General features: G+C 31.2%; 4 protein-coding genes and 1 non-coding gene across 5 annotated transcripts; 3 read left to right on the top strand and 2 right to left on the bottom strand.

The window, feature by feature from the left end:
• The first annotated feature begins 1,396 nt into the window (after nucleotides 1-1,396).
• Nucleotides 1,397-3,227, top strand: LOC124911877 (F-box/kelch-repeat protein At1g30090). Its single transcript, XM_047452407.1, has one exon. The coding sequence runs from the start codon at nucleotides 1,834-1,836 to the stop codon at nucleotides 3,055-3,057; it is 1,224 nt and encodes a 407-aa protein (XP_047308363.1). The 5' UTR covers nucleotides 1,397-1,833; the 3' UTR covers nucleotides 3,058-3,227.
• A 1,834-nt stretch (nucleotides 3,228-5,061) lies between these two features.
• LOC124912685 (F-box/kelch-repeat protein At1g30090-like) lies at nucleotides 5,062-5,997 on the top strand. The gene has a single exon (XM_047453334.1). It carries the CDS (start codon nucleotides 5,062-5,064, stop codon nucleotides 5,995-5,997), a length of 936 nt encoding a protein of 311 aa, XP_047309290.1.
• Nucleotides 5,998-8,557: 2,560 nt separating this feature from the next.
• On the bottom strand, nucleotides 8,558-13,376 carry LOC124911544 (dammarenediol II synthase-like). Its single transcript, XM_047452045.1, has 15 exons — nucleotides 13,154-13,376; nucleotides 12,453-12,641; nucleotides 12,275-12,364; nucleotides 12,005-12,199; nucleotides 11,189-11,273; nucleotides 10,904-11,070; nucleotides 10,647-10,835; nucleotides 10,106-10,561; nucleotides 9,949-10,008; nucleotides 9,800-9,846; nucleotides 9,576-9,719; nucleotides 9,307-9,484; nucleotides 9,139-9,219; nucleotides 8,943-9,026; nucleotides 8,558-8,862 (listed from the first exon to the last, which is right to left on the bottom strand). The coding sequence occupies exons 1-15, from the start codon at nucleotides 13,337-13,339 to the stop codon at nucleotides 8,740-8,742; spliced, it is 2,274 nt and encodes a 757-aa protein (XP_047308001.1). The 5' UTR covers nucleotides 13,340-13,376; the 3' UTR covers nucleotides 8,558-8,739.
• A 4,507-nt stretch (nucleotides 13,377-17,883) lies between these two features.
• LOC124912684 (photosystem I subunit O-like) lies at nucleotides 17,884-18,352 on the top strand. Its single transcript, XM_047453332.1, has 2 exons — nucleotides 17,884-18,044; nucleotides 18,103-18,352. The coding sequence occupies exons 1-2, from the start codon at nucleotides 17,884-17,886 to the stop codon at nucleotides 18,350-18,352; spliced, it is 411 nt and encodes a 136-aa protein (XP_047309288.1).
• Nucleotides 18,353-18,492: 140 nt separating this feature from the next.
• Nucleotides 18,493-18,565, bottom strand: TRNAK-UUU. Its single transcript has one exon. It is a non-coding gene; the product is annotated as a tRNA-Lys (tRNA).
• Between the last annotated feature and the right edge of the window lie 1,413 nt (nucleotides 18,566-19,978).

Here is a 19,978-nt window from a genome sequence, read left to right as displayed (position 1 = left end):
AATATAAACACTTACAATTCAGTCCTAAAACACAATTAATCATTTCATTAATTATGTTTAAATCTTTTCATTTCTTTTCGTCTATTCTAAAGTTAAAAGAATAAAAAATAATTATTTAATATGATCTTGTTTAGAAGTTGTTTTCCCTTAAACATATGTCCATTAGAATTATAATTTTTTATAAACGATTTACATTATTTTATTAAAAAAAAGAGAAAAACATAATGAGTGTACATAGTATTAAGACAAAACAAATATTTACCTTACCAAACAGAATTAACAAAAATGAAAATTACACCCACTAAACAAAAAAACATGAATACAACAATAAAAAAAATCAACCATAAAACCAATGAACAACCAAACAATCATGAGTTTTTATCTCGCCTTAAAATCAAAGATGAGTGACTTTATTATAATTAATGTTCCAATTTTGACCTAGACTCCAATTTTGCTAAGAATTCGTCTTTTAAGTACGAACAAGTGAATTGTAATAAAATGCTTCTTCAAACCTTAAACATATCACACAAATATCTATGAATGGATAAAAGAGAACAAATTCTTGAGTTATACATAATTGATTTAGGATGAAAGACAATGTATATGTTTGGACTTCACACAAAAATTCAAATTTCATTTTATTCTTAAACAAAATATTTGTTTTTTCAATTGAATGTATTGTCTAATCTGCCTTTGATAAATCAAACACATAACCCCACTAATATGTACCTTTAAAAACATTTAATATACTTTCAAGTTCCAACTTAATAACTTGGCACATGGGTAAAACCAAAGAGTACAATTCATTTCAATTTTATTTAATAAATCAAATATAATTCTCACTAAAACCAAGCTCAAAATCAAATACCCATGTCACCAAATTTTATTTTTTTATTTAAAATAGTACAATAAAGTTTGGTTAGTCCATAGATGAAGTTAATCAAAATTAAATTTTGTTTGCATTATTGACCTAAAAAAGGCAAATGTGATTGGGCTGTCACTGTATGCTGTACCAATGACTTGTCTGTCTGTCATCCAGCTGTATCAAAGAAACCAATATACACCCACTTTAGATTTATAATATATAAATTACAAAATTTAATTATATGATTATCCATTTCAAACATTGCTTAAACCTTAATTTTAGATTTCCCTTTAAAAGACCAAATTGTTCAATTAATCAGAGATGTTAGTGCACTTTCTCTTTGTAGTGAAACATTTCTAATCATACTTAATCTATTAAGATTAAGATTAATTAAAATAAAAATTGTATCTTTACAAGGAATTTGTGAAGAGTGTTAGGTTATACACGCGCTTGCTTTTGTAATAAGCAAAACGTGGGTATCACGGGGAAGGAGAAACCATATACATATTTGAGGCTGGAAGCAAACATAGAGAAGCAGAAACAGTCATCTATCCTTCTTTTTGGTTGCAGAAGAGAGATTCTGTAAATCGATTTTCTCATCAATCTTTCTTGATTCATCACCGATCACTGCGAAGAGGAACAGGTATCAGTTTCTGGGTTCTTCTGTATTTGATCCGTGACGGATTCTAGTTGAAATTTGTTGGGAAGAACTTACTTTTGAGTTCTGGGTTGCTTTTTATGTTTCTTTTCCTGTCGGCGGCATATAGCTTGAAACTTTTGACGTTTATGTTACTGTCGGGGCCGGAATTGCAGTGTGTTCACATCTCGAAAGAGGTTATAAATGAAATTGACGATTCTTTTGTTTGAAATTGATCTGGGTTTCACTTGTTCTTGGTGAAGGATTCCATAAAGATTGATTGATTGATCGATCGATTCCATAAAGACTCTTTTTTTGTTGTTAAATTGTTATGCAAAGGGTGAGAGTTTCATCGCAGCAAGTCCCGGTTCATAAATTAGGCGATTCCCAGATGACGTTATCTCCTAAATTCAGGATAGGTGCAATCAAATCATCTTTGCTAGATCCTTCTTTAGAATTAGAACTATCTGAAAAGGGAGAGCCGCTAATTCCTGGCTTACCCGATGATATTGCTCTCAATTGCCTACTGAGACTTCCAGTCGATCGCCACTCCACTTGCAGGACGGTTTGCAAGCGTTGGTATCTCTTATTAGGCAATAAGGAACGGTTCTTTACAAGACGTAAGGAACTTGGTTTTCACAATCCATGGCTTTTCGTATTCGCCTTCCATAAATGCACGGGGAAGATCCAATGGCAAGTTCTTGACCTACATCATTTCACATGGCATTCAATTCCGGCTATGCCTTGTAAGGATAAGGTTTGCCCTCATGGGTTTCGATGTGTCTCGATTCCCCACGAAGGGACTCTTTTCGTTTGTGGTGGCGTGGTTTCGGATGTGGATTGCCCTTTGAACTTGGTTGTGAAATATGAGATGATCAAGAACAGATGGACCGTGATGAAGAAGATGAACACTGCGAGATCGTTCTTCGCTAGTGGTGTGATTGATGGAATGATATATGTGGCTGGAGGGAATAGTACTGATTTATTTGAATTAAACTCGGCTGAGTTTATGGACCCGGAACAGGGCTCTTGGCATCCTGTTTCTAACATGGGTACGAACATGGCTTCTTATGACGCGGCTGTTCTAAACGGGAAGCTTCTAGTAACCGAGGGATGGTTTTGGCCGTTTTATGTTGTGCCTAGAGGGCAAGTTTATGACCCCAGAACCGATAATTGGGAAAGTATGGCTACTGGTTTGAGAGAAGGTTGGACTGGATCGAGCCTCGTCATTATGGGACACCTGTTTGTTGTTTCTGAACATGAAAGGACTAAACTTAAGGTTTACGATGTTGATTCGGATTCGTGGGAAACTGTGATGGGTCCTTCTTTGCCGGAGCAGATTTGCAAGCCATTTTCGGTTAACAGTTGTGATAGTAGGATATTTGTTGTGGGTCGCAATCTTCATGTGGCGGTTGGGTGTATATCTAGGTTGGAGGTTCAAGGGAGTGATTTGGAAGAAGAAAAGTGGAGCTTTTCGGTTGAGTGGCGAGTGGTGGATGCACCCCAAGGTTTATCGGATTTGACACCCTCCAGTGCACAGGTTCTCTTTGCTTGATTTTTATGACCACTCAGATTTTTTGGTGTGTTAGTTTATATTGTAAACTATTATATATATATAATATATATATATATGAAAAAAAAGGCATATATAGATTGTGAGGAATGTAGGAGGCTACTCTGATCGAATGTTGTTACAATAATATACATTGTTATGTTTTCTTTTAATGTATTACGGGCGTGCTTGCTATGTTCTAAATCTTGCAATGTCTTGCTGAAACTGTTGCTAAAGTTCTTCTTATGCTGTGGTTTCAGTTGCAAATCTAGTGTTGTTAAAATTCTTCTTAGGAATGACAAGAGAATTACTAGGTTTCTTTGTGGTTGTCATTAGATCAAGATCCAGCCAGAGGGGATAACCTCCAATTGTCAATAATATTTCAACTTTTGACATACCTTAAGTTCATTTTCTGAATAAACTGATAGTTTCTCATTCTGATCCACCTACAACTACAACAAAAATGACAAGATCTTATTTAAGCTATCACCCATTTCGATACAAAAAAAGGTTTCCATATTGATTCACAAATGGCTGTATAACTCTACATAGTAGATACATACATCTAGATGGCATTTTTTTTGGCAATATACATATGTTCATACTATTTAAACGAAAAAACAGAGCACTTTAAATGGAGAAAGTGAAAGGATGCTCAGTGAACTACTTACGATTGACAGAGTTTACTAGTGTTCATTCAGTTTAAGGATAAACTTATATTCATGGTCTTACTAATGATCTTGCCAACATTTGCTCGACTTTTCGTACTGTCTACTAGCTCTGGTAGACTGGTATCACAATTTTAGTAAAATAGATTTGCTCTTCTTCACAAGACATATTATCAAGCTGTTCTTCACCAGACATAAGGAACATGACTGTTTCCATGACCCATGGCTGAAAATACAGGTAAGTTTCATTGGCAAATGCTCAGACTTGAATCAGTTTACTTGGCACACTCTACTGGAAATGCCTTACATGCAAAATTTATGCCTGTATGGATTTGAATGCGTTTCCATCCCCAATGAAGGTGATATTTTTGTTTGTGGTGTCGCGATTTATCGTTGATATACCTTTGAATTTGGTATAGAAGGATGTGATTTTGATATGTTGTAGTATAGAAGGAGACGGATTTTGATATGTTGTAGTATGGAAGTTGACAAAACCAAAGGTCTAGTTTCAAAGTTTGAATCTGTTATGTCGCAAATATGTGTCAAAGTTCGATACTTATATTATTATTATGGGGAAAATGTGCCAATTACTATTTTGGTTATATACTTTAGCTCGAATTTGAACCATTTTGATTATAGAATTCGATTTTTAAATTGTGTCATTTGGACATTTTTGGTAATGGACTTTTATCTATGAACTTCAATGTAAATATTTAGTGTGGGACATTTGATTAATTTAAGGAAAAGAAACTTGATATATATATATATATATATATTTTCTGTAATTCTCACTTTAGCTAACAAACCCTAAATGGTTAAAAATGTTAAAGTTTGAGGTTTGAGTCTCAAATGACATCATTCAAACTTCGTATCGCGCGAAAGGGACGAGTATTTCGAGCTCCAAATAATAATTTAGCATTTTTTTCATATATTATGAATTTATTCATTCATTACCCTTAACTAAAAATTAAGTTTAATTTGGGGTTGATAATATAGAATTTGAGTTTTATTAAACTTCAAAGATGAAGTTGAAAACATTCATAGATGTTCTTGAAGGGAATGTAAAAAGTTATTATATCCAAACTTTATTGCTGAAATGAAATACTCATCAATAGTTGAGGTACCAAATTATATATTCTAAGCTTATATACATTGTAAATTAAGATAAAGGGATCCAGTAACAGTAGTATATGTATTACCGTTATTGTCAGTTAAGTTAGTTCAGAAATAAAAAATTTTCAAGATTCATTATTTATACAATTCAATCCCCATCTTCTTCAAATCAGGTTCTTGGGCACTATTCTAGGTTTGTTCTATCTTCACCAAACATACATACATAATGGAGAATGGTGGTTTTCCATGGCTTTTCGTATACGCCTTCAACGAGTTTACAAGAAAGTATCATTGGCAAATGCTCGACTTAAATCATTCTACTTGGCACGCTATACCCGAAATGCCTTCTATGCACCATTTATGCCCGGATGGACTAAGATGCGTCTCAATCCCCAAAGAAGGGACTATTTTTGTTTGTGGTGTTGTGTTTACGGTGTTTGATATCCCTTTGAACTTGGTTATGAAGTACGAAATGAGCACGAATAGTTGGAGCACTATGTTAAAGATGAACACGTTAATACCCTTTTCCGCAGAAAGTGGTGTGATTGGAGGGAACAGCCCCAATCTCTTTGAACCAAACTTTTATATAGTTTTGGATGTGGAGGGAAAATGGCAACCTATTAGGAACTTGGGGGAGAAAATCGGGTTATATGACGTGGCGGTTATGGAAGATATGATTCTAATAAAAAGAGCTCCTGCATCTCCCAATTATGATGTACCTAAGGGATATGTGTTTTATACGAGAACGCATATATGGGGATATTATTTTAGTCTTAATTTGAGAAAAGGTTGGATTGGATCGAGCATTGTGGTTTTGGGACATTTGTTTGTTTTGTCGGAGGCAGTGTCTGAAAGGACAAGGCTTAAGGTTTTTGATGAGAAGACTGATTCATTGAAAGATGTAATTGAGAAGAATCCATTTCCTGACCATGTCATATGTAGGCCTTTTTCGATTAGTTGTTGCGATGATATGATATTTGTTGTCGGTCTCGATCTTCGTGTCGCGGTTGGGAATATTGGTAAGATTTCTCAAGATCAAGACCAAGTGAGTAATTGTGATCAAAGTTGTGGTTTTTCAGTTAATTGGGAAGTTGTTGATGCGCCACGAAATTCTGATTTCTTAGGATTCAAACCTTATAATTCTCATATTCTCTTAAATTGATTTATTAGCTCTAAAAGAAACAAAAAATGTCAAAATTTCTTTCTTTTTTGGATATATTTTAGTGGATCTTTGATTTGATATATTTTATAGATTTTATTGTTGGATTCTTGTCTTGTGTTGTTAATAGTTTGTAATATAATATGATTTATAAATAAATCTACATAAATGGTAAAGTAAGTGTTATTCTTTTCTTTTATAAAGAAAACAAAACCTCATGTGTTTGTGTTTTGAAGACTAAACAACAAAATCATTTATAGGAGCATCATATAAACATACACAGACTCAAAATAAAAATTTAAGAATTCAAATATTTTTTCACTCAAACAAAAACAATATTAAAAATGAATATTAAAAATGAAGAAGATTACGAGAATACTAAGAATCTCAATATTAACCATCAAAGTAACGTTTCATATGAAATTGTATAACTCTTAAATGAAAATTGTATTGTAATTTTTTATGAAAGTAAAAGAACAATAACAACTATAAAAATATAAAAATATATCGTTGTTACAACGTCACATTTTACCCTCCTTAATTCTCGCATTGCAATAACGTTGGTAAGTATAACATTAAAAAAGATTGACTATCAAAGATTATTATTTTACTTATCTTAATCCTCGAGACATTGACATGTGAATATTGACACTCCTTAGATTTACTTTTTTTTTTGTTAGTCGATATTTTTTAAACTTTTTTTAGTATGTTTATGCAATTAAGCATAATGACAAAAACAAAACAAAAATATGAGTGTTCACCTCATCAAACACACTCGAAACACAATGAGATTAACTATTTAGTAGTAACAATGAAAACATAAGCCAAAAAGATTCACAAAGGAATAAACATAATATAAAATTTAGTTTTAACGAATTCAGAAATTTTCAAGAAAATCAATGAGTTCACCGACAGTCTCCACCGATTTTCCATAAGAGATCCCTCATATCGTCATAATAATAACGTCGTGGAGTAAAACGCATCGATTCTATAGTTTTTTCGAACCAAATAGTCCATCATAAAATAATCAGGATATAGACTCATTAACTCAATCAAACTGAGTTCACGGTTTATATAAAAAACAATCGACGATTGACTTGGGCATCACCTACTCAATGTCAATTATGTTCTAAAGTAGATTCCAAATCGCATCCACTCATTTGTAATGCAAAAATAAACGAGGCGTCGTCTCCACATCTTCGTAACACATTCTTTATCGACTAACCATAATGCACAATTTATTCATTTATCTATCATCTGTGATCCGTCAAAATCTTTTCATGCATGACACTCCATTAAAAACAAATTTTTGAAAGAATTTAGAATTAATATTTTTCTTTCTATCGATATCATTACTTTTTATTGTCCTTAGGCATGTGAAACATTTGATTAGTCGGCTCGGTCACATATGTTACAATTTTTTCAGTTAATTGGTAAGTTATTCAATTACATAAATTTTTTTAATTTAATATTCATCCAACCGCTCAGTCATATATGTTGCAATTTTGTGTTTTTGAATAAAAATGTATATAAAAAAATGTAACATGAGGGTAGAACATTAGGGAAATTTGATAAGATAACACTACAAAGTGACTAAAATGAGCTGGTGGCCAGCGCATAATTTTAAATGCGCTGGTGAACCCTTCATATTTTTTTGACGAAATTGTCTCCGTTACGAGACCCAATCAGATGCCCTGTGAAAACTGAAAAGTCTACAATCGCGAGACATAACTGGCATTCACGAGACGCAACCAGCAATCGCGAGACGTAAATTTTTATTTTTTTGAAATTTTGTTTTTGAAAAAATTTGCGTCTCGCGATTGCAAGTTGCATCTCGCGAATGCCGATTGTGTCTCGCGATTGTGGACTTTTCACAGGGCATCCGACTGCGTCTCGCAACCGCCGATTGCGTCTCGCGACAGAGACAATTTCATAAAAAAATATGAAGTGGTAACCAATGCATTTAAAATTATGCGCTGGTCACCAACTCATTTAACCAATGAATATTAAATAGTCCACAACAACCCATTATAAGAAGTGGAATAAAATACAAATAGATCAATATTAATATTGTTATAATAATGATAATTTAATAATACACCATGATTGAAAAAATGTCAATAATGTTATGTGCTTTATAATTTCTTACCAAAATGACAGAGATGGTTGCACGCCAAAGTTGACATAAAAGGCAGAGCTAACAAGATACAAGTCAAGTCAGAAGACCATTCTTCTAGCATGTTTTGACATGATTAAGACCTGTCTAAAATTGAATAATTATAAGGAGAGTCCAACTATTACACCAGACGGTCACACCTGAAAAAATAATGTACCAATAGAAACAAATATATGTAAAAAGTTAGAGATAGAAAGTCATATTCGGAAGCATTTTTCGGGACAGAATGGTCTGAGGCCATGTTCGGGACCTAATTTTCTCTCTAACTTTTTACTTTATAATTTTTTTTTTCAATCATTAGTCTTTAAAATTTGATATTTTATAGTAATTTTATAAAAAGTAATGTTTACTTAAAATTAAAAGTTAAGATTGTATTATTTTTGCACATAAGAAGCTCGATATTATATTATTCCGTAAAACTCTTACATTATGTGTACAAAATTTATAACATGAAGATACATACATATATTTATAATCTCTCTATTGATAGATTATTGAAAATAAGGAGTAAAACGAGGCTACATCTATTTAACTTCCATTACATATTCGAGATGATTTATTATTAGCGTCTACATCTTGATGGTCTTCGGCCACACATGTTTCCGATACTCTGCAAGAGCCCACGTCGGAAAACTGCTTCTGTATCCCGCATAATGTAACATACAATTCCTCATGTACACTCCAGCAATTTCCTGTTGAATATCATTATTTATTACCCGATTCGATTGATTATTGATTTGTTTATTTGTGTAAAATGTAAAATTATGCTTACTTGTTGTGGAAAATCTCCATCTTCCATTTGAGCATTAATAAGTACTTTGGCTCCTCGGTGTAAAGGAGTTGCATCCCTCTCAGCCTAATTTAATATTGAAAAATAATTAAATCAAATAATTAATATTTTTTTGTTGGTATGATTCAATGAGAAAAAAAATGAATTGAAAGGGTAATAAGGTCTTTTAATATCTCACCTGACCACCATGGATTAAACCAAGCATTGCCCATGCTGTTTGAACCACATTACTCCTATTCCCTTCTAATGCAACATATTTCTGTTTTCAATTTGTGACAATATTAATTCAACAAATTTATTATCTTATTACTATTTATTGAATAATAATAATAACAACAATTGTTACCATGGTTGGACATGAAAGATGGCTCTCTCCCCATCCTCCTTCCTCGTTTTGTATCGAAAGCAAGAACTCGACTCCTTTGCGAACAGCTTCGCAGTTATTATATGTCTTTCCTCCGGCCGCTAGTCCTCCGAGAACAAACGATGTGCCATATATGAAGCAAATTCCCCAATAACCATACCTAACAAATATATATACAAGAATGATTTATTAGTGTCAATTTGAAAATAATTGGCAGTTTTTTTGTCTAAATTTAAAAAAGTACTACTTACCATGCCCCATTGGGATATTGTCTTCCCTCCAAGAAAGGGACCGCCTTTGAGACGGCGGTCTCTATCTCCTTACCCCGATAACCGGGATACATGCGTCTGAAAGATGTTAGAGCTTGGATTATAGCTCCGGTGTTCTCGACATGCCTGTGGAAATCATAAAACTATTAGTTTGGTACAATTTTTTTTTTTTGTTACAGGAGAAATTATGGGTAATATTAACTTACACGTGCTCGACCACAATGTCGGCGAATATTTCAGATGGATTTAGACCCTGAAGATTTAATTTACAAAAGGGAATATTTTTATTTTTATGGTATAGATAAAAAAAAAATATACAAATTTTTGAATAAGAATATTTAAGATATATAGTTACCTCCAAGTAAGGTTGTGGGACTTCAGGCTCCCATATAGAAAATCCACCACTTTCTGTACTCTGTAAATACAAAATTTGTTCAAATATATATTTTTTTATGAATTTATAACACAAAATTCTCGTATATTTATAACACAAAATTCTAGTATATTTATACCTGCATGTATAGCAAAATGTCAACGGCTTCGTAAAGCCGTTGAACATCAGGTGTCTCGCCAGAAATATCCAGCGGCATTTGCGAAAGCAAAAGCAAACACTTAAGAGCCTCGGCTGTGCAATCCGAAACAGTCCATCCATGATCTTGATCGGAGAAAGTCCATGCTCCTTTCGTAAAATGTCGGTACATGCTCTTGTAATCTCCGGTCGGGTTGTCTTTGATTTGCGCCTCTTTGATGTAGAAATGCGCCTTTTTTAACGTGTCACCATATTCCTCAACCATATTGCTCGCAAGTATAGCTCGCGTAGCAAATACGCAATCCCATAATTGACTTCCAAAGCTCGTCATCTTCATCCCATCCTCGGCCATCCATAAAAAGTCGGGGACTCTCGCAAGATGGTATTTGAATTCCTCGCCATTTGGATTCTCCGCCCACCAACACATCATTTGAAGACTCTACATTACAAAAAAATAAAAAAAATCAATCAATTTGTTATTGTATTTGATTATGTTAGCCAAAATAAATAAATTAATAATTTACCTTTGAGACGCAACCAATTGTCATATATCTAGAAGTTTCGGCTTCGTATTTAAGATACTTCATAACTTTCTTGAGAGATCTCTCGCGTATCTTGTTGAAAGGCCATCGATTAATAATTGGCTCGCCAATGTAATGAAGTGTGTCCCAAAGCAAATCTTGTAACGATGTATGAGGATAGTAAAGATCCTCCTACATATTCATTTCATCTTCATGGTTAATACTAGAATTTAACAATTTAAGAAATAAAAGTAACGCACCTCACAACAATAGTGACGGACTTTATGCCAAACAACTTCCTTGTAAGGAACGGTATAAATTTCTTCTCTTATAGACTCGATGAGTTCCGTTATCGGCCCATGATACTTCCTACCATACAAATACGACATAGGCATGTATGTCGTCCGACAGTAACACCACATTTTCGCTGCATCATTCAATTCAAAAAAAATTGAGAAGATGATGTACAAAACTAAAATTTTATATTGAATTGATCAATATGTAACAATTAGAAAATTAATTTAACATTGATTGTGTGTTTTTACCGGGATGGTATGGAAAAAACGAAGGGAAAAGCCAGAACTCTGGAGGCATCGGGTTGCAGCCTTCCCAATCATAAACTCCAAGAACCTGCCATCACAAATTGAGCGATAAATATATTATAATAAAAATTTAAAACTCTTATAAAATATAAAATATACATAAATCGATAATGTTATATATTTAAATATGTTTTTTTTAATGTTTGTGGCCAATGAGATCGGTACAAAATCGAGATAGAAATACAAATATCATAAAGTCCCATCCTCAATCAACTATCAGTTAAACTAAAAAAATTGCCTTTAACTGGATAATTGATATTGACAATCGTTGTAACTAAGGGTGACAATTTAAAATCGCCCTGTGGTAATCGAAATGAATTGTCTCGTTTGGGCGGTTTTTCCCTGAAACCGAACGGGAATGGGACGAGGATGATATTTGTGTCCTCTTTCCCGATCTCACACCGATTTATACCCAAACACTATAAATATAATTAAATATAAAATCACCTTTATATTTATTTATTCATTATATTGTATAAAAATGGTAAATTTATTTATTTATAATAATATAAAATTTTAATATAATACAATATATATTATATTAAAAAATTTGTTTATATAATTTTTTATTTTTTAAAAAAATATTTTTATAAATGGTGTTCTCGACTCCTCGAAAGGAATCTCCGAACGGAATAGGGATGATATTAAAAAATATATAAAATAAAAACGCTGCAAGTACATTGAATACATTCTCCACCCTAAATTGCCGCCCTAGTTGTAACTGAAATATTATAAAAAATAAAAAAATTAAATAATTACCGCAAGGTAAGTCTTCCCCCAAGAGGGTATTCCGGTGGCCCCACCATGATCGAGAATCCATTGACGGCCTCTGGTCATGGCCCCATTTCCTCCATCGGGCCCTACGCCCAGTAAACGCAACATTATGTAGTTCAGAACTGAGCCCATCATGGTGCTATGACCCGTTATGTAAAATCCCCATCCACCATCTTTATTCTTTAATTCAAAATTAAAAAAATATTAGAATTTTTAATAAAAATATTTAAATAAAAAAATAATTATTTAAATTACTTGGTGGTTGTAGAGATATCGAATCATCTCGAACTTGTGTTGTGGGGTTAGGACAGAGTTGATTGTTCCACTTATGTGCAGAATGAATATCTACATCAAATATTCAATTTTTATTTTAATTAATTAATTAATCACACAATTAATATTTAGTTAATTGTAATTAATTAACTAGGCTCACCAATGGAGGGGTGAAAAAATGTTGGCCGGAATTCTCAGCCGGCCAATGTCCATCTTTGCCTTGGATCGCACAGTTCAATCGAACGCCTTTCCTTAAAGCGGTTGTGGTTGCTTCGTAGGTCACCTCCTCGTTGTCTCCGAGTCTCACGGGTGGTATACTCAAATCGATGTGCTTGTTTTCCTCCTTAAGCTGCAATTTAGGACAATTTTTAATTAATCCTGAATTATTTAAAGAGAGTATAACTTGAAATAATAATTGTATTGCACAATATATATATTTGATCAAATATTTTATTAGGAATGGGTATTTATGAAGATAACAAAAAATAATATATAGTTTTATATTATCTTAAAATATACTCATGCTCCACCAACTATATCAATCCACACCATGAGCATGTGTCATGTTATTTATTTGAGACTTTTACATTTGTCAATTATTTTTTCTATAAACAAATAAATATATTAAAATTTGTCAAAAACTGTGGACAGAAAACGGTGGACAACCTTTTTTTTATACTGTTTTATATGGTTTTCATCACCAAAATTTGAATGATTATTCTGTTTTTTAAATGATTTAACTAACATAACACTCCACAACAACCTAAACATTTTTGTCTTGTAAGACGACTCTTTCAACTAACCACGCCACCATGGTGGAGTTTCTAGTTCATATTATATTATCGAAGAAAAAATGTGTACCTGAAGTCTCATAAGGACATCGCCGGAGGGAAGGCCTTTAGAATAGTCAATACACGCCTTTTCAACCTCGGCCCTTTCCTCCGGCGAGCCGGCGGCTGGATCAAACTCCCATATCTGCCGGCCGACGAAATTGTTGGTGCTAAACAGCCATGGTCCACTTCCCTCGGCGACCTTAAGCTTCCACATTTGATTGTTAATATAGAAAAAGAAAGAAGAAAGTGAAATAAAGAGCAAAAGGGAAGTAGTTTGATTGTTCCACTAGAAGTGGGTATTTATAGGAAAACAAAAGCGTCGGTAAAAAGATCGTTTAATGTTCATTTAACATGATTGCGTTAGGTGATGTAAGCAAAATATAATTTTCCAACTTTGCCTACTCTTTCTCTTTCTATATATATAAAATATAATCATTTATTGACTACTTTAATTTAGAATTTTAAATAATCAAGACCCTTAAAATGTGATAAAACATACTATGCATGTTCTTTTTAATATATATTAAACAGTTGTAATGCTTATCAACTCTCCATAGACTATATAAATTATATTCAATTGACTCAATTAAAAAAATTAAATGGTTTGTCATGCGTTGTATTGTTGTTGTTTTTTAACTTATTAATAATTGTAACATTAATTAATTATTATTAAATGTAATCAATAATTTTTTATTATTCAATTATCAATGCAAATGTCAAATTTCCATTGATTTTCCCATCAAATATCTTCTTTAATAACTAGTTTTATGTGATTTTTTTCAAAAATCTTAAATAACCAAACATCAAATAAACTTCCTTACACCATCTTTAACCCACAAACTCATTCTCAAACCCAAAATGCAGTAAATGTCACATCAAACAGTAATTCATCTCCTGCCCCAAAACTCATTTCCAAATCTAAAAGAATATTTTTAGATTATTCCTTTCTTACACTAACTTTTTAACCTTATTAATATTATATATATATTTATAAACTTTACATATTTAACCCCAATCTTCCCCATTCATTTAATAATATTAAAATAAAATTAAATATATATATCAATAATTCATAAACAACAAAATAAATCAATAATACATTTAAATAAACAAACATATTATATTAAAACAAACATTATTAATAAAAAAACACTTGGTACACATACACATAACATAAACAATGTATCAATTCTCGGAATTAGTGTACTCTTCCCACAGATAAAATTTATAATTTATAAAATTTAAGTTATCAAATATAACGTAAAAATATAAGTTTGACATGGTTTACGCCTTATTCGTTCCCGGAAGAAATAGAAGCTCGAGAAGGAAAAAACAACCTAGTTCACTCGCTGAGTCTTTTTGCATCCGGTTAAAGCGCCCTAGAGCCTCATAAAGTTCTTGCTTATCATCAGGAGTTATATCTTTGACATTTAATTGGGTTAAGCAATTCTGTATCCTTGCAAGTGCTGTCATAGGGGCGAACGGGACTTAGGAAGCTAGATAAATTTTTAAGTATAATAAATATAATAATTTAATTATACATTTAAAAAATATTATAATTTTATATCTTAAAAGTAAAAAAAATATAAGTTGAAGGATTAATTTATATGTATAAAAATTAAAAGTTATTAAAAAAAATTCGAGCCATTTTTGAAAAATAAAATGGTGTAAATGAATAGTGATACTCTTAAAATGGTGGAAATATATATGGGTTTTTTAGATGCTCTTAGAACTTGTCGCTGTAAATTTAGGGTCATTCAAATCTACCAATTTTCACATTTATTTTTCAATTATAACTCACATTTATATTTTTTTTCTTCCCAAAATACTCAAATTTCTCTATCTAAACTTGTTAATTATACTTAAATACACATTTTCTTCATTAAACTCATTAATTAATTCATTTTATAAATCTAATATATATAATTAAAATTAATAATATTTAATTAATTAAACAATTAAAATTAAATAAAATACATTTATAAATATTAAAATTACACACATTTTATCTTCATTTAATTTTATAAATATAATATATAGTTTAAATTAAACATATTAATTTAAACAAAAATAAAAATATTATATACTAAAATAAAATAGATTACGTAAATCATTAAAATAAAATACGGGTACCTTTCGAACGGGCAAAAGTCCGATCCAAACGAACGATTTGCCCGAAAATCTAACTAAAAAATTTTGGTATAGAAAGGTTATTTCAAACCCAGGAACATTGTTTCATTTTAGCGCCGTATAACTCATGTAATTTTTCGTCAAAATACGTCGGTTAATCTCCGACTCCATCCGTACCAACTTTAACCTCTTCCACCCATTCCTCAATCGATCTGATACAAACTTTCATTGCTGGAATCCACAATTCAAGGGATAAGTTTTACCAACACAATACGAGAAAAATGTTAGAAGTTTGGTTATTATTGTCTTGAAAATATGCTTTTTTTATTTTTATTTTTTTTCATTTCTCACTTTTTTTTCACACTCTTCCTTTTTAGATCATTGATTTTGATTCCATTTCACGTTAACCCTTCTTTTATACCATTTTAATTTAATTGTGTTATATAATACCAAGATTTAAATTTCAATCCAGAAATAAAAACCGAGTTATTGAGCCTAACAATTTTCACAACAGCTAAAAAGTTTTACAAAATCATTATCAAATCATTGTGAAGTCACATCACTCCTAAAGAGACTTTTCAAATATTTTTTTTCAATTATACCCATTTTTTCATTCAAAATCTTAAAATACCTATATATTTTTTTCTAAATTATTAATTAAATTTCATTTACTCATTTTCACATAAAATCTATTCATTACTTTACTTTATTTTATAAATATAAATATATATAATTTTACGTATATTAATATAATATATTTTTAATAATTATTAAATTTTGTAAATTATCAATTAATAAATATATTTTAAAATTATATAAATTATGTGTAGATATATTAATAATAATATATATAATTTTAAATTATTTATATAAGTGTAAACTGAGTAATAAAAAATATTTGAAATTTAATTAACAAAATTATAATTAAGAAACTAACCAATAAGTAATAAAATAAATTTAAATTTATTAAATAATGTATCAACTTTTTTATTTTATTTGAATTGTGATCACTTATTATTTGAATAAGAAAAATAAGTTATAATAGTTTATTAAAATATTGTATAATATTAAATAAAATAATATGTAAAATTTAAATTATTTGTAATTAAGTATATGATTAAATATTTTGAATTGAAATATAAGATTTTTTTAATATTAAAATTTTAATATTGAAATTTTGTTTTAATAAAAATATAAACGAGGGAATAAATAGAAAAGAAGATAATAGAAGATAAGAGAAGAAAGATGGGAAAAAGAAGATAAGAGAAGAAAGATAGAGAGATAATAAAATACAAATAATTTTTGTAATATGTTACATATATATGTATATTGAGTTTTTGTAATTGGAACATGAAGAATTGAGCATGCATCAAATCAAATAAATTTCAACAAAAAAAAATGTTAGTGGGTCTTATTGATAATTATATTATAATAACCGATTATTGAGATATGGTATGTGCGTGACCTAAACAATTTAATGGTTCTTTTTATATTATTTTGGTTAGATAAACAAGGAGGTTAGTGGATGCTTTTAAAATATAGGGTACATGTTAAAATATGTTGCTTTTAGAATAGGGAACATCATGTGTTGTAATTAGTTTCATGTGGTGGTACATTGTGTGAACTAGTCAAAAGTCTCCTCTTAAATATTGGAAGACTATTAAGAAAAGTATTCACAATAAAGAGTAATCTTAGAGCAATCAAATAAAATAAAGATTAAATTAAAATTTGAAAGAATATATTATAGACTTGAATGTGACATAATTGAGAAACTTAGTAGGAGGGAAATTTGATCAAATAACCTCAAAGATGAGGTTATTTGATCTGATGGTAATTTATTAATTTTATTGCGCTCGTGGTAATTTTATTTTTTTTGGACGATTTTGTCCTTGTCGCGAAACGCTAAGTGACTTAGCGTTTCGCTAAGTGGATTAGGTTTAGTATAAATACTATAATTTTTCATTTCTTTCATTTTCTTTCTCTCTCTTCTTTTGTTCTCTCTTTCACGGCGGCGACGGCGGCAACGGCGGCGACGAAGGCGACGGTGCTTATGCAGATACAGATTTGATTCATATTCAAACCTGGGTATTTAGGCGACGGTGCGGTGTTTAGGCGACGGTGCTTCTTTTCTTCATTTTTTCAAACCCTAACTTTAAACCTATTGTTATATAAAATAACCTGTTCTTATTTGGTTCATATTGGTTTATATTTGGTATTTGATTCATATTGGTTCATATTTGTGGTTCATATTGGTTCATATACGTCGATGATAATATTTGCAGATAATCTCGGATCATATGGGTTCCGTTTCAGGGAAGTTTCTCCAAGAACTTACCGTTTCGCTAAGTGTTTACCGTTTCGCTAAGTGCTTGCCGTTTCGCTAAGTGCTTATCGTTTCGCTAAGTGCTTACCGTTTCGCTAAGGACTTTTCGTTTGGTGAATTGTGATACACTATTTGATATTCAATTATGTTAAAACTACATACACAAACATGAGTTGTCTTAGCTCAGTTGGTAGAGTGCGTTTCTTTTAAGTATGTGGTCGTGGGTTCGATTCCCACAGACGGTGTTTTTATGTTTGTTTTTTTTTTTTTACTTTTGCATAAATCAAATTCTCATTTGTAGATAAATGGTTATGTTTATCCAAGGACTTATCGTTTCTCTAAGTGCTCAGCATTTCGCTAAGGTGAGACTGAGCTCAGGATTCCTAAAGGCTCCAGTTAAAGCCATAAACCCTTTGATGGTTGCAAAAGCCTCAGGTGAAAAGCTTACATGTTATGTATCATTTATGTATGTAATGTAAGAAAATAAGAATAGAATTGAAATTTGTTTGTTTGATTGATTGTAGTTTCGAGAGGGATTGGAAAGATCTGAACGTGATTGGGTTTGGGTTGATCGGATGGTTAGCACCTTCCAGTATTCCGGCGATCAACGACAACAGTTTGACCGGACTCTTCTTTTCCAGCATTGGGACTGAGCTTGCTCACTTCCCAACTGGCCCTGCTCTCACTTGGCACATGAGATTGTTCTTGGCATTGACTTTTGGACAAATTGGATTCAAGAGTAGGACCGAAGATTACTTCAATAAAATAAATTAATTCTAATTAAGAAAATAATAATATGTAAAAAGTGAACTACTTTCTTTGGATATTTGTTAATGAATGTTTGATTTGCTTTTGTTTCATTTCTTTCAATAATATTTCATTTATGCAAAAGTAAAAAAAAACAAACATAAAAACATCGTCTGTGGGAATCGAACCCACAACCACATACTTAAAAGAAATGCACTCTACCAACTGAGCTAAGACAACTCATGTTTATATATGTAGTTTTAACATAATTGAATATCAAATAGTGTATCACAATTCACCAAACGAAAAGTCTTTAGCGAAACGGTAAGCACTTAGCGAAACGGTAAGCACTTAGCGAAACGATAAGCACTTAGCGAAACGGTAAGCACTTAGCGAAACGACAAGCACTTAGCGAAACGGTAAGTTCTTGGAGAAACTTCCCTGAAACGGAACCCATATGATCCGAGATTATCTGCAAATATTATCATCGACGTATATGAACCAATATGAACCACAAATATGAACCAATATGAATCAAATACAAAATATAAACCAATATGAACCAAATAAGAACATGTTATTTTATATAACAATAGGTTTAAGGTTAGGGTTTGAAAAAATGAAGAAAAGAAGCATCGTCGCCTAAACACCGCACCGTCGCCTAAATACCCAGGTTTGAATATGAATCAAATCTGTATCTGCATAAGCACCGTCGCCTTCGTCGCCGCCGTCGCCGCCGTGAAAGAGAGAACAAAAGAAGAGAGAGAAAGAAAATGAAAGAAATGAAAAATTAGAGTATTTATACTAAACCTAATCCACTTAGCGAAACGCTAAGTCACTTAGCGTTTCGCGACAAGGGCAAAATCGTCCAAAAAAAACAAAATCACCACGAGCGCAATAAAATTAATAAATTACCATCAGATCAAATAACCTCATCTTTGAGGTTATTTGATCAAATTCCCCTAGTAGGAAGAAGAAGGGCAAAGACAAACTACTTAGAAATTGATAATTCTCAAGTTGATTTAGAATTATTAACCGATGACAAGGTGATTGATATATGATGATGGTTGATTAAATAATAATAAGTTGAATACCCATAAAAAATGATAAATTTGGAACAAACTAACTTTCTAGGTTTGATTTTACATTTTATTATATAATATTTTATTTAAGTTAGGACACTAGCATGTTCTTTATAGTTATACCACTTATTCTAACTTAAGATATTTTAAATGAGAATAAACATATAACTTTGATATCTTATGAACAATTTTTTTTTTTTTTTAACTTAAAATTATATTATTGGGTTAACTTCAACCTATACTTATAAGTAATGTATTCATATTTTAAAAAAAATTTAAGAAGAGAGAGACATGACCAGTTAACCAATTGATGAAAAAAATGTCAAAATTTTATATAAAAATAGTTCAAGGAGTAATCTATAAACAACTTTCACAATGAATTGTGTCATCCTAAATAAATAGATCGCAAATCTTCAATGCATTGACTGGCTAAAAGATTTTCAATTGCAACTCCATAGTTTGCTTATGTGAAAAAACTTTATATATATATATAATAATAATATTAATAGTTAATTAATTAAGCTTAAATTTTCAATATTTAACAAGATTATATAGTGATTTAATGTACAAA

The sequence above is a fragment of the Impatiens glandulifera genome, chromosome 8 (genome assembly GCF_907164915.1).
Source record: "Impatiens glandulifera chromosome 8, dImpGla2.1, whole genome shotgun sequence".
Taxonomy (NCBI): domain Eukaryota; kingdom Viridiplantae; phylum Streptophyta; class Magnoliopsida; order Ericales; family Balsaminaceae; genus Impatiens; species Impatiens glandulifera.
Note: the sequence above shows the minus strand (reverse complement) of the source record. Positions and strands in the feature narration are given on the sequence as shown.